At 37.8% G+C, this 15343-nt stretch overlaps 1 protein-coding gene across 12 annotated transcripts in view; it reads left to right on the top strand.

Annotated features, from left to right (window-relative positions):
• The window catches only part of LOC135308662 (uncharacterized), a 61717-nt gene that overhangs the window by 34745 nt on the left and 11629 nt on the right, over positions 1 to 15343 (top strand). For 5 of the 12 annotated variants that reach the window (XR_010369040.1, XR_010369041.1, XR_010369042.1 and 2 more), the window contains one exon: positions 1709 to 2307. Coding sequence is in view for 1 of the 12 variants with exons in the window: in XM_064433886.1 (XP_064289956.1) it covers positions 13685 to 13770 (86 nt within the window). In the remaining 11 variants the exon portion in view is untranslated. Of the gene's footprint in view, positions 1 to 1708; positions 2308 to 6122; positions 6542 to 7675; positions 9882 to 13684; positions 13771 to 15343 lie in introns of those variants that run through there. The other 7 variants (XR_010369044.1, XR_010369043.1, XM_064433886.1 and 4 more) reach the window with 4 other exon arrangements.

The following is a 15343-nucleotide window of genomic DNA, read 5'->3' as shown; positions in this document are numbered from 1 at the left end:
TCCATGATGTTATTGTCCCAATTCATTCTACTGAGAAAGATAATTGCATTCAGGCAGTTCAACCATTTTGGAGATGCTGCAAAACCTAATCTGTAACAAACACATTATAAGAATTGGTGTCAGTTCTTTTCTTCCTTCTCAAACTAGGAAGGCGGATTTTTTTAAAATCCTCTAGTAAATGGCTGTTCCATACTGGAAAGTCTCAGAGTTAAAAAACTATATTGACATCTCTGTAAAATATTTCTCTGAATTTTTATTCTTTCCTTTAAACTCTCATTGCAATCTAGATGGAAACCAATGTTGAAATGGCAGAATTTCTCTGCTGGTCCAAACACAGGGATTTGTCTAAACATAATTAAACTGATGTTTGGTGGAAAGCTACACAGGCTTATGTTGATAAGAAGAATATGAATACTGATTATTCCTATGCAGTATTGAGAAAAAATAACTTGTGTTTAAATCACAATGTGATGTATCATGTTTGTTAAACTGTAGTGTTAAATCCTACAATCCTGGTTTATTGTTTTCCTATTAAAATGTCATTGATGGATGCCGGAGGGAAAATACATAAAGCAATGAGTCAAGTTAAGAAAGTTAAATAAAATTTTTGAATATTTTTCTGACAGGAATTTTCTAAGATTCAGATGTAAATAACAATCATCTCATACAAAAAGTTGGTGAAACTGCATTTTGTCAGAATCTTTGATTGGCTCTATCCAGTGATTTCTAGATCTGGTTCAAATGAAATAGCTTTTTACAGACAATATATGGAAACATTGAGGGAGAGATAAAAAAAGGCATTTACAGATCCTGATATCTGATTTATTGGGGTATTTAGCCATGTGCATAAGCACATGAACTGCAACTATCTGTGACAGGATTCATCTACCTAAAGGTTCTGGCTTAACTGGGAATGTGCAGTTTGGAAAGAAGATTCCATGAACACAGATAATGAAGTAAGCTTTAAAAACTTGACAACAGCAGAGGAGAGCTACTGAAATCTTTACTCAGAAATTAATAGAGAAATTGCTTTTTTCTAAAATTATAAGAGCATATTTGTTTGTGTCTCACCTCTGCCTAATGCTTTCTGAGGTGCAGCACGGGGAGCCATCCTAGATCAAATGCAGACCCAGATGAATCTCTCAGAAAATCACCTCACCTCCTCCCCCTCCACTCTGACTCAGTGAGATGCAGGAAGGACTTGTTCCAACCTGACTTGTTTTCCTTTGGGAACCATTCCAGATTTGGAATCCAATGGCTATGTTTGGCAAAGGACACGTGCTCTGTCTCATGCCATGGTTTCTTTGACATGGGTCAGCCTCAAAATCCATCTCCTTTCACCTCTCTGTTTTGATTTATTTAGCTGTGAAAAAGTAACTATGTGCACATGTTTGGATGTACAGGCATGTGAGCAGATGATTCATCCTGCTCACTGTGAAGGCAGGTGGAAGGAATCTGAAGAAAAAGACTGCTTTTATACAAAATTCAATACTAATTTCATAGAAAATCACTAAGGAGCTGATTAATGAGGAAGATCACTTAATGCTTCCTAATTAGATTGATAGCATTTACCCAGTGCCCTTAATTCATTGTGCATTAAGGAGAAATGGCTAAGGTTTTCATTTGAAGGCTTTGTTTACTCCCAGCCCTTAATTTCAAGGTTGTCATCCGTGCAGTGTAATTTCCTTTTGTTTCTTTGTGTTAACAGTTCAGTGTAAATAACTTGGCTGGTTAAAACCGAAGTACAAGGACGGCTCCAATGTTATTATGGTGAAGATCTATGGGCACAAATGTCAGTAAGGAAGCAGGAAAAGATGAAAACACCATCATATAAATGCATGCTGGTTGCATGTTGGTCCAAAACCAAGGGAACGAGGATGATGGCATCCAAAAGTGACCAGGACAATTTGATGATTATGTAATTGCTGGAACCAAATCTTACAAGAAGTGAAAAAAATCTGAAAGACTTAGAGGAAATGCTCCTGGATCTGAATCCTGATTTCCCCACTGTACAGCTGCTTATGGCCTCTAATTCCCATCCATCTACAACAAAAGATGAAATTACAATAGCTTTCTTTCCAGACTGATTAAATGGAGCAGGAAAATAGACAACAGAACTGGTAATACATTATAATTAGAGACTTGTTTCAATGTAATAATCTAAGGCATAATTTGTGGCATAAATTCTATTTCAGGAAAACACTTAAGCATATATTTAAGTCTATCTTTATTGACACAATGCATTTAAACATATGTTTCAGTTGAAATGTGGGCTTAAAGTCAAATTAAATATAATATTGAAATATATGTGCAAACTTATAATGATTTTTTTTTAGGACGGTTTTCCCAAGCGAGGATAACTTTAAGAGCATTTTATTTTGTCTTAAATTAACATTGATTTCCTGCACAAGAAAGTTATCCAAGGTATTTTGTTTCCACCTTTCTGGGAAACTCTTTGGTTAGACCAGGTGTTTTAACCCCTTGCTTTCAGTGTTAGAGCATTTTATTATCCCTTTTTTTAAAAAGAAGTTTTAACAGGCTGAAAATAAGAGGGAAAAAAACATTGCAGAAGTTCCATATTAGTGTATTTCAGAGCAAGTAATTTACACCTCTGTGCAAATTGGTAAATCCTTCGGTTCACTTTTTCTGCTTCTATTGCATCTTTGATTTCTACACATCCTCACTGTAATTGGACATGGGTTTTGACTATATCTGTTACTGAAAATTTATGATTCTAGACAGGCACAGTGAGATGTCGAGTTAGGGGGGAAAAGTATGTGCTATTATTTGTCAAATGTCTTCCTCTGGAAGGGTAGAAGGAAACCTAAGACATGTATGATATTTAGGAATCAGTGCCAAAGACTCTGAGAACGGCTCGTTTGTGGCCGTATCCATGGAGGAAATATCCTGTCTCCAGTCTCAGAGCACCACACAAAAATAAACCTTTGCATGGCACATCGCTGGTAGCAATTTGGCAATTTTAACAAGTCCATATCAATGAGCTCCAAGTGCAGGTCCTCTCCATGGCTCCTTATTCCCATGAACAAGGGATGTTACAGTGCTCTCCTCACCCCTCCTTCTCCTGTAACTGCATTTCCTCAAGTTTTCCTTCCTGTAAAAACATTTTAGAGGACTATTGCTTAAATGAATAAAGCACTTAGTAATCAAAAACATGCCCCCAATCAGAGTTGTTTTTCTTTCAAGAGACTGATAATTTATTTTCTTTTCAAATCACATCACAGAACAAATCACATCAGAGGAAAAGTCATGAAGTATATTCTCTTAGGCCTCTATAACTTACAATAATTTGTATATCATTCCCTGGAAGAAGTGATATTTCTGTGTCTTGACAAATTATTCTGTCTAATTCACTCATCTATCTCATAGATTCTCATAGCTTCATCCACTCTGATTCCACTTCCCTGATTCTCCAAGTAAAAATGAGAGAGGAAAAACCTCTGAGGAGAAAAAAACCCCTGAAATTAATAGTCAATCTAGCATAAAATAAAATTAATATTATGAATATTGATCACTTTAATTTGCAGTAAATTCTTGTAAATAGACACTATTTACTAATTAGAAATATGTGGAAATGTTGCTTTTATATAGAAGAACTAAACAAAACCATCAATTTTTAACTGTAAAGGTGCTTTTGATCTTATTATCTTTCTTTACCATTTGCACTTGCAAGTGTAGATTTTTTTTTTTTGTGTCTGACATTATTTGAGAATCTCTTTTTCCTTGTTTGTTTCTTTTTTCTTGTTTTTTTTCCTTCTCTTTGTATTATTTTTCACTTGAAGTTTTGGGAAAACTAACTAAAAAAAGGTAAGAAACTAAACTTCTACTGGTTCCTTTCCAAACAGTTCTAGAGGACCATGGGCTAAGCATCCAAAAAAGTTACTTTGAAGTGTTTTTTTCAGTAATGTATTATCCAATGGATTTAAGAGGAAAAGAATAAAAATCTTCCATATGGTACTCCAGCATTTCCCTACTCATTTTAATTGAGCTCTTGATGACTTTTGTGCTGCCTTTTGGAAAATACCTGTTCTCTAACCAAAAGCAGGGCTGTTATTGTATGTGTATAAACCCTGCATGCTCCCATACCTGAGTGTCTTCCAGAAATGCTTTGTTGTTCCAACTCTTGGTACAGCTTGTGGACTTCTCTCCTGAGCAGAACTACAGGTAAAGAATTTGGGAGCAGTAAACAAAATCTTACTTTTATTCATAAATAGTATTCATTCTGCTCTCTAAGAGCAAGCAGTGTGAAGGACATGTTCAGAGAACAAAACATTCCTGTTAGATACTGATCTAAAAGACCTAACAGAATGTGTTTTGCTTTGGTTTTGCAGTTATAAATAATTTAACTTCTTTTAATTATTCTCAGGAAATAATTTCAAAGTCTCTACTATGAAAATAGCACACACAGGACTTTGTTTTTTTAAATATCAAACAGATTTAAAGTGATACTTCAAAAGTCCTCTATTCAGCAGCAATCAATGTAATGTGTACTAAATAGTTCAACTGTGCTCCTGTGAACATAAAAGCAGAAGGTTTGTAAAGCTGCCTCACAGCATCAGCTAAACATCAAAACAATATAGAATTTTAAAAATAATTATGAACAGTGATTGGTTCTTTATCAGATACCAAAAATATTTCAAAGGGTTGTTGTTTTTTTTTTAACATTTGCATCCTTGCAAACTCATGTGTCTGTGTGTATATAAGGTAAAGAACAGGAGCACTGAAAATGCAACCAATGTATGTTTTATGGCTGACAGGATTTAGCCTTGCTAAATCAGAGCAAGTTCCACCATTGATTTCAATAGCACCTGGCTTAGGTACTATTGAATCTGAGATTTACGTCTTTCATAAAATTCAGATTTTAATAACTTTAATTCCCTGATGGCTGCAGAGTTGCTAAGGAAGCAGTATTTGACTTTATGTTTTGAACTGCCTGAGGATCAGCCTCTGAACCTGAGGGATTCTGAGCTGAGAATGTGGGAGCTGCCTTCCTGTATGCATTTGTCCTGTCTTGTGTCACACCACTACAGTGAGTCCCACATTTCAGGAGTAAATGGGGTTTTTTGCCAGCTTACCAACAAAAAAAGAACTTTGCAAAATGCTAATTTTAATAATGAATGCCTTTAACCACTATTGAAATTTCAATTTCTGTTTGGGAGAAAGAGGCTTCCATGCCAAGTGCTTTGTACAGTGCTTGGCATACATGTATGGAAAATCTCTAATCTGCTGTCTGGAGGCTGAAAAGTTCATCTTGTCCTTGCACTTTCTTCCGTTGGACTTGTTCAAGTTTCTATATATAATGTTGCATTCTGAATAAAAGGGAAAGAATTTTAGGACCCTGTGGTGAGGAATCTTGCCTGACATGTAGGTGGCAGAGAAAGTTCCCATTATTGCTCTAATGGGAATGAAATTGCTTATAGAACCTGGAACAGCCCCAAGATAAATGAGATGGTCTGTGATTAGAGCAGTTCTTTGGAATGTGGAAGGCACAGATGAAGCTGTCAGTGTGAGGGGCTGGTTTCTTCCTCTGAGCCACAGCCACAGGATCTCTGGTGCTCTGGGATGTTGATCAAACCCTTGCTCTTGTCTCTTCATTTCAAAATGGAAAACAAAGAGGGTTTTTTGCTATAACCTTTTTTTTAGCTAGTATTTCCCTCCCATGTCTCATAATGATGCCACTGAGAACCTGCTTACTCAGTGCCTTTGCAATCAATCCTTGGCCTGTCATGAAGCACATGAGGTGAGGCCTGTTTTGGGATCAGATCAGCCATCTCTAATCACACAACTGTAGGAAAAACTTAGTGCAAACTAGAGTGACACTGTAACACTCATGTTCTGCCTGAGATGCTGTATGATTAGTTTTCTTTCTGGACTGCAATCATTTGGCAGACACCTCTAACATTGTAATCGGTTCTAAACGTCATGCTGTATTAGCTGAAACTTACAGCAATCAACCCAAACCAGGGAATGGTCAGATATCAAGAAAATGGAATTAATGGGGTGGTTCTGTGTTTCAAAAAGTAACATTAGAGGTCAAACCACCAGGCAAGTGTGCTGTGGAAAGAGAATGTTCCCAGGATCTCTCCAGAACTGTTCCCATCCTGTTTCTATTGACTCTCATCACTGTGGTTTCACCACTTCCCAGGGTTCATGTTTGCAGTTTCAGTTTCTTATACAATCATAAATGGTCCTAAGAGCCCAAGGCAGAGTTTGTTAGATATCCAAATGTGTCACTGGGCTATTTGGATTTAGAACAAAGCAGAATCCACAGTGTTTAATTTCTGTGTCATTTTCCTAATGTGGCTTAAAGTAGTGAATTGAAACACTTCCAAATGCATAACTAAGGTACACACGCACACATTCTTACTGTCAGCAAGTATGAAATTGTTATTTGAAACCAGAAGGTGGCTCTACAATCAAGCTGGGCAAGCTGAAACCATAGAGATGCAGTTTCCAAATTTTTTTCTTGATCCTTTCAGTTCTCTTCTTCCTCAGTGGAAACACCCCAGCTCCTGTAAGCAATGTAAGTGATTTTATAATACCTTTTTTTTTAATTCCATGGCAAAAACTAACTTCCACCAAAGTCCTTTTTTTTTAATTAGGATAGGGCTCAAAACAGAACACTGATGGCTTTAACTGGCTTCTACTGAAGTCCGTTATCTCACTGCTGATTTTAGTGGGAACTGCTTAAATCTAAATATAAGGTGCCTGGAAGATCCTTCCCTTAGCTGCCTGTGGGTGGTGTGGATGGCAGGTTCCTACACACGTCAGTCTGTTGTGAGCTGATTTTATTTGTGATGTTTGCTACAAAGCTATCAATGGCTGGTCTTTGATGCCACACAGGGGTGTTGCCCAGAAATGGTGCTGAAGATGACATGGCATGATTTTTTTTTTTTGTTTAGAATAGCACACTTGGCTGGTGTTGTTTTAGTATTTTGTGACACTATGAAGAATTAATATTACAGCATATATCTTGTGTCTGTCTCTGCCCCTTTGCTAAGTTACCAGCAGTTGTAGCACTCTTTGAAAAGGGGGTATGGGGTAACTTCTCACATTCCTGACATAAAACTCTGAACAAAGCCCACATTTGGAAAAGCAAACATTTTTTCCAAAACAGACATTAATTGTCAAGAAATTCAGTGAAGCCAATGAAGTAACTCCATTGTAAGCCTCAGGTTCAACTAAAACAAGACTTACCATATATTTTCTTGGCATTTGATTTGAAATAATGCTGAAAAAAATAGGAAATTATAGGCATTTTGTACTTTATGGGAATTTTAACATGGGGAAAACACTTGGGTATTGTGTGCATTCTCCTGCTGTGCTAATTGTTTTAAAATTTCGAACTATCAGTTATAGGGAACTGCTGAGTGCTTTTGTTTCTGTAGAGGGCTGTACATGCAGGAGGAAAAGCCCTCAGCAATTGCTGGAGTTTACATTAATATAATAATCAACACTGAGCTAGCTTTGTCATGGCCCATTTTGAAATATTGAAATGTTGCTCCAGTTTTCTGCTGTTTGATATCCATTCCAGTGTCACTTCTGTGGAGGCATAAAGTAATGAAGAAATGCAGCAATAAATGAGGTCAATTCACTATTGCACATGTGGAGCCCCAGACAAAAAGATAATGCTTGAATTTTATTTTTCCTCTTTTTTCTCTTTTTTTTTTTTTTTTTTTTAAGTTGTGCTCAGTGTAATTAAATGGAATTTATCCTGACATGCTTGTCCTAAAGGACAGGTAGAACTTTCAGGATATCAAACTGCTACTTTGTCATTTATTCATTTCATTACAAAACTGCAGCCCTCCAGGGAGTGTGACATAATATTGTAGTGTTCCTGAGTACTAGAATTTCATTTGGCTCTTTGATTTATCTGACAGACACAGGGGCTAAACCCCCACATGCAACTGGAAAAATCCCCATGGACTACGCATAGGTGACTGCTAAAGTGCACAGTTTATTTCTGCTAACAATAGCATGAAGTTGTGTTGGAAATGTTCCCCCCTGATTTGGATTTCTCTGGTGAAATGAGATGTATTAGTGTTTGAGTTCTGAATTTGCTTCCTGTAATTGTGTTCTCCCCAAACAAACATATCTCAGATCTCAATATCAACTCCTTTCACAAAAGATGGGTGTGATAATTCTTCCATGAAGCTGTGGATTGCTTTTGCTCTCACAGAAGTTGTGGAAACATAGGCTCTACAAAAGTTATAATTTATTCCTAGAATAGATGGAGATTAAAAGGTACTTTCCACCCCCTAAAAATGACACTGAATTTAAGCTTATGGTACTGTTAGACCAGTACTTTTCTAAACCCCTGAAGGTTAAACTTCCTGTCAGTCAGTTATGCTGAGACCATGAGCTTTCTTCATTCTGCACTTCCTCAAGTGTCACTGAAAAGTTCATATCAATAGAATTAATTATGGTGTCACTTTTTAATAGAGGAAAGTAGGAACTGGCTCACCTATTATCTTTTTTTCACTAACATTTACATAGAATAATAATGCATTCATAGATAAAGAGTAATTGCTGTGGATCTCTGTTCATTAAAATGTGCATCAACAGCTCAGCCTTTTGCTTGTTGCATATCTTGGATGTTGTTGTAGTCAGACTGTCCCCTGTAAGATTCTGCTATTAAATTGTACTTCATATCACTGTATTTTATAATATAAAATCAAACTTTATGGGCTAGATTGAGAGAATTTGTTCTCTGTTCCTCCTTTCTCCTTTTTAGTGGCTTTTTTTGGTGTTTTTGTTTTTTTTTTTTTTCTGGTGATAGGAATCACTGTTGATAAAATTAGAAAGGTACAGGGGGATCAGTTCCCCACTCATGTCAGAGTTCCTGTTGTACAGGTCTAGCAAATTCAGTGGATTTGTCTGTAATTTGCGATGAAATCACTTATGTCACTTGCTTTGCAGAGATACAAAATATGGATGAATGGACATAAGATAATCTTCAGCCAGTCAGAGAAATGCCATGTTAGACTCTCAAAAATTCCCTCAAATTATCACTGATTGCAATCAACACTTTCAGTCTGATCCACAGAAGACAACAACCTTACAGAACACATTATTTTCTCCCTCTAAAAGTTAATGTTTGTTCAAACAGGAACACACCTTAGGTAGGGGTTTAAGCCTCATGAGCTACTAAGTCAGTTTTTTACTCATACTGCAGGGTAAACAGTTTGTTGATGGTTCTTTTTATCTTTAATGAAGAAAAGTGCATATGTAGAACAGAGAAAAATTGCAAAACCTCCCAGACATTATAGATATTGAACACCCTCAATTGAAAGCAATATGGACTAGACTGCTCACTGCAAAAGTGGGGGCTCTGTAAAAAAAAACAAAAAAAACAAATTGGTATTTGTACAGAAACAGCTAATACTTGTTTTCTTCTTGAAACACCTGCTCAGAATATCAGGTACCTTGCACTTGTATCTTGTAACTTGTTTCAAGAATAGCAATTGCTATTTTGCCCCTCCTTTTGCAGCTTTATAGACTATTTGGAAGCATTTAGGTTCTAAAGTTGTTGTCATTACTACAAAATCATTCTGAAACTTTGCCATCTCCATGGCAACTGGCCTGCTTATGTTAAGGATTTTGATACCACACCGATGTTCAATGGCATTGTTAATCCGAAATATTAATTTAATATATCAGTGCTTTACACTGGAGTTTACATGCTTAATCTTTTGGTTATAATAGTGAGAAAACGTTGATGCTGAATAATGACTTGTAAAGCATTAGCTCACCCGGTGAGCTACTGGATGAGCTACCACAGGATGAATTAGCACAGACTAAGGAGCACAGAGTCTTGTTAACAAACAGGATATGAAAGCACTGGCTTAGCTCATGAAATACAGGTAAGCTCTTTTAAAAGAAATCAGTAGAATCTTTCTTAGTTATATAAATATGGTGAGCAGAATTTGCCCTGCTCAGGCAGACCCCACTAAATCAGCAGCTGAGATCACTTAAGCCAGGAGTTCTGTTTTCCTAGCAAAACACTCAGAGAAGGGCTTGAGGCAGGACCAAACCCTGCTATGAACACCAAACACAGGGTGCAATCCCGTGGTGTGCAGAGGATTTTAAAAGGAATCAGTAGAATCTGTCTTAGTTATATAAATATGGTGAGCAGAATTTGCCCTGCTCAGGCAGACCCCACTAAATCAGCAGCTGAGATCACTTAAGCCAGGAGTTCTGTTTTCCTAGCAAAACACTCAGAGAAGGGCTTGAGGCAGGACCAAACCCTGCTATGAACACCAAACACAGGGTGCAATCCTGTGGTGTGCAGAGGATTTTAAAAGAAATCAGTAGAATCTGTCTTAGTTATATAAATATGGTGAGCAGAATTTGCCCTGCTCAGGCAGACCCCACTAAATCAGCAGCTGAGATCACTTAGGCCAGGAGTTCTGTTTTCCTAGCAAAACACTCAGAGAAGGGCTTGAGGCAGGACCAAACCCTGCTATGAACACCAAACACAGGGTGCAATCCCGTGGTGTGCAGAGGATTTTAAAAGAAATCAGTAGAATCTTTCTTAGTTATATAAATATGGTGAGCAGAATTTGCCCTGCTCAGGCAGACCCCACTAAATCAGCAGCTGAGATCACTTAGGCCAGGAGTTCTGTTTTCCTAGCAAAACACTCAGAGAAGGGTTTGAGGCAGGACCAAACCCTGCTATGAACACAAACACAGGGTGCAATCCTGTGGTGTGCAGAGGAGCACCTAGCGCTGGGTCTGGTGAGCAGGTGACCAGGCAGTGCCCAAATCCTCACGGAGTGACCGAGAAGGGCTCAGGTGAAAATTCTCCATATTTCATACAGATCAGTTGTCTCTCTAACAATCCCCAGAGACAAGTCAGGCCTGGTGGACTGGCACAAAGATGGATGCTGTTCTTCAGGACACACATTTCAACTGTCCACACGTGTGGGAGGTGTAGCCTCCATAGCACAAGCCAGACAAGTGAACTGCACCAGGCAACAGCCCAGCAAGAATCAACCTTCTAAGGGCAGAGAGAGCCTGGAAACCTCAGCCACCAGTGTTTTCCTGGAGCAATACCATGATGTCCTTGCACAGCACTGCGAAAAAACCTTATTGATCTCAAAATTCCAAATGCTTATTTTATCCATATCTTTCTGAATGAAATTGCAAACAATGTGCAGTGTAGTGGAAATGTGAAATATTACCCTATTTGAAAGTGTATTAATCTTTCCTGAACTTTTTAGTGTGTGTGTTACTAATGCCAGGGTAGAGCAAAGGCTTTGTGCTGGTATAGGGGTGGAGGCGAGGAGAAAACACAGCAGTATTTACAAATAGATTCTGCAAACTCTAGTTCAAAAGAGATGACATCTTCTGTAATTGCAGATGAGTACTTTCTTATTTGTTTTCTGCCAGAAATATATTAAATTATACTCACTGCCCCTAGCTAGTCCGTAAGCCTTTTTTTCTTACTGGCCAGAATCCCATTCCCAGCAATCCTTTAAATTTCTCATTTTTCATGCAACTACCTTGATTATCTATGCTGTTAGTGTGCTCAGTAGCTTTTTGTTGGTAGAACGGATCCCAAGGGTATCATTCTTTTTATTACATTTCACCGCCGTGTGGAGAGAATAGTCCTTCCTCTTTGGAGGTCAGAGAGAAATGATCTATTTACTTCCTTCTAAATGGAGGATAATTCTGTTCTTGCTTGGCACTGAAGCTTTTCTATCAGACACCTTCCTGGAGACAATATTATAAAAGCCAGATTTTCAGCAGATTTGAACACTTTCTGCAGTTCCCCATTGAAATATTGAATTAGATCTGAAATTATTTTCTTCTGCCCTAGTGTCATTTTAAGCGAGCTTTATGCCAGGGCCTTTGATGCCAAATTTCATCTCGGGGTGAATTCTTCCATGCAGACTCTCAAAAGCCTCCTTTACAATAGACTTGCTAGCTGGCCCTTGGTTCCAGTAGTGCTGCTGGCAGGCTCAGCTGAAAAGCAGGCTCGATGGGTAGGAGACCATAAGCACAAGCTCTTTTTAAAATACAAACCTTGGAGCTCCCATGCAATTTCTGCTCCCCCAAAGCTGCATTCTGCTCCTTCCAGACCTGTGCATTAAGAGGATGAGTACACCTCTTACTGGGAAGTGTGAATGGAATGAGGAGTGGATTGTGCTGATGGAGGCACAGGCGTACATTCCTGTATGCTGCACTGATAAACTGGAATTCCTTGGTGAGCTGGGGATTGGGAATGGATGAATACAATTGCCTAATTGAGACTTTGGTTTTTAAAATCACTTTGAAAATACTTGTGAGTCCTTCTTTTCGCCTCCTCTGAGCCTTGGTGCTTTTAAATGGTAACCAGTTTTGACTCGATACAATCTCACTGGAATCAGTGGAGAATTTTAATTAAAAACTGTAAGTGTTTAAAACAGGATCCAAATGCTTAGAATTGGGAAAAGAAATCAGGCAACTTTGTGTAGATTTCAAATGAGTTTTCATTCCAGAAATGCACAAAACCTCTGAAAGTGCAGGTGTTCTGCTGATGGGTTTATAAATGGCACCAGATGACCTTGGTGACCAACCTCAGGCAATGAAGAGCTCATTTTGAACAGTGAACAATGAAGGCAATAGCTGATCCAATCAATAGTTCCTGAGCTTCCTGTGACCTAAGGCAGATTTGAATAAACCACCTATTCAAGAAATTATCTATTTAAATAAAAACCTCCTGGGTTTCTTTATTAAAAATTTATAGTTAATGAAAAATGTGACTTTTCAAGGTATGCTGTTTGCTTCTGTAAATTTTCTCCTGTACGAGAAAGCAAAAATCAAAAAGCTTTTAGTTTTTCATCAACAACAGACTTTTAAAGCACTATTTCCTATATCCTGGTAGATACATGTATATAAATTCTACGAGAAAATTTTAGAAATTCAATAACAAATTTTTAGATCTAGTGAGTTAGAAACTAAATAAATAATGTGCAAAGAAATTGCAGCACATTTATCACGGGACTGTGAGGCAGGTTAATCTATAATACGAGAGATGGGTCTGCTGCCCAGTTCCAGTAAGGCCAAACCAGCCGGCCTCGCTTACAGTAACTGGTAAAAAGCAGGATATAAATGGTTAGGATTCATCAGGGTGATGGACGGCGGAGCTGTGCAGCAGCTCCTGGGACGGCAGCCTTATCTCTGCTGCATACGTTCTGTGCCTCAAAAATTATGCTCAATGTTAATACAACTTCCACAGGGAATAGAAATAGAATGCTATAACTAAGTAATAGCAACAATATTTATGAACTCATTTTCTTTCCAATGTGTCGTGTTAATAATGACCGTTTTTCTTTCATTTAATATTTAAAACCCACAAGAAAGTATGAGTAGAACTTACACCTATTAAAAATGTCTTTGAGCTGTACCCAAACATAGTTACCAGTGTTACTACACTGGTTCTTTTTTCTATTGAAAAGCTACAAATCTGAAACCTGGCAAGGTAACTTTGGAAATGTTTTATAGTGATTATAAAGTCCTAAATGGAGACGTGGTGATGGAGAGAGGGGGCCATGTGCACATTTCATATCAGTATCACAAATTCCTACTGTTTATCTGGTGAATACAGTACTGGTCCTAATGTACAACCTAACCCTAAAATGAAAACTAAATGACCCCACATTGTGAAAACTTTATGTTACAGGAAATGCAAACATATTTTTACTTCAGAAAGAGTGCTTTTACAGCATTTTTTCCCACAAAAGGAGTGAACAAAAATCTTCCTCTAAGGTGAGTCATTGTTATCTCATCTTTCCAGTATGGTTTTGTCACCTTGTATTTAGAGAAACAAACCAGGAAACTTCACTTTGCAAGCACAGTCATCTCTCAAACTTTGCATTTTCCCTATACGTAGGAACTTTTTGATATTTGACAGCAAGAAAAGAGCAGCCAGCAGCTCAGACTTAGGGAGAGCTAATGGATTCTCTTATGCCATTATAATTCATTGCCAAATTGCGCAAATGTCTTCTTCAATGCAATATTCAAACACAAGGACTGAAATTCTCTAAAAAAAGGAATGAGGACATGACAGTAAGACCTGGTATGAAAAATGAAGGGGATATTTATAGACATTTGACACTATAGCAGAAAATATGTGACTTTTCAAATCATTTGAGCCATAGAAAGTCATATTTAGATATGTCAATATTAGGAGAACGCACAAATTGTTAGCAGTACGCAGGAAATCATAGGATCCACAATTAAAAGCATGGAAAAAAATCTTACGAGAAAAATGTATAAGAATGTGTAATTTTAACGGATCCATGAAGGTTGTTATGTTAACAGCTGCTATTAAGTACAGCTATGCTCAGGGCTAATTTTTGTTGTTGTTAGTGCTGAATATTGACATTCATTGTGCATGTTTTTCTGAAGTGTTGAAGGGAACCAAACCTCTGTTTTCCAAGGTACTGAACCAGCATGCAGAGCATTCCCAACCTGGCACAGATGTCAATAATTATATATATTTTAACAAAGATCCTAACCCCAAAGCTGAGGTAATGGAGTATTTCTAATTACTTGGAAGTGTTTCAGAGCTAGATTTCACCTTCTGTAGTGCTGGGTTGCACCTCTGAGCAGAGAGTTTGTTCATTCACTGCTGTCATCAGCCCTGAGTGGTGAAAGGTCTTGTGGAGGTTGAAGAGCTGAGTGCTCATCAAGAGCCCACCTTGTACCTGTTTGCTGGAGCAGGAGACTGTGTCAGGAAAATACCTAAATGTGTCACTTCAGTGGCACTGCTTGCACACTTAACTGATAGGTGGACCAAAATAAGGAAAACTGAGATTCCCATGGAGAAAATAACTGGGAATATACAGTGAGGATTACAGAAAGGACACTAATTTGCAAGAACACCCTCCACAAAAGGACAACAGACAGCTTGGATGGGAGATTTCTCCATCCCACATTTGATCAATAACTGCAAGGAGCAGCGTCACGTTGGTTCCTACCAAAACACAGAAATTAGCTTCCCTCTTGTTTGAAGTACTGGATGGCTTCTTTTTGCTTGTGGCTTAGGAAGTCTTAGAAAATTTATAAGAGGTTCAAGCCAAAAGCAGTGATTGCAAACCTAAGAGTAAATAATAATTCTGAAAGTGAGCTTCCTTTGGAAACTTGCATTTCATTGTGTGACTTGTTCCATCAAATGCTGACCTCACTGTAACAGAACTTGACTTTTGCTCTGCTCTGTGGCAGGATACACTGAAACATTTTTTCTTATTGTCAGTAATTAGTGAGAGAGTAGATATGTTGAAATCCCAGTTATCAAGCAGTTATACTTTAATTTAAACCAGAAAAATCAGTTCAGTTA

This window comes from Passer domesticus, chromosome 10 (assembly GCF_036417665.1).
Source record: "Passer domesticus isolate bPasDom1 chromosome 10, bPasDom1.hap1, whole genome shotgun sequence".
Classification (NCBI taxonomy): Eukaryota; Metazoa; Chordata; class Aves; order Passeriformes; family Passeridae; genus Passer; species Passer domesticus.
The sequence above is the reverse complement of the archived record's forward strand: the minus strand, read 5'-3'. Positions and strand labels throughout refer to the sequence as shown.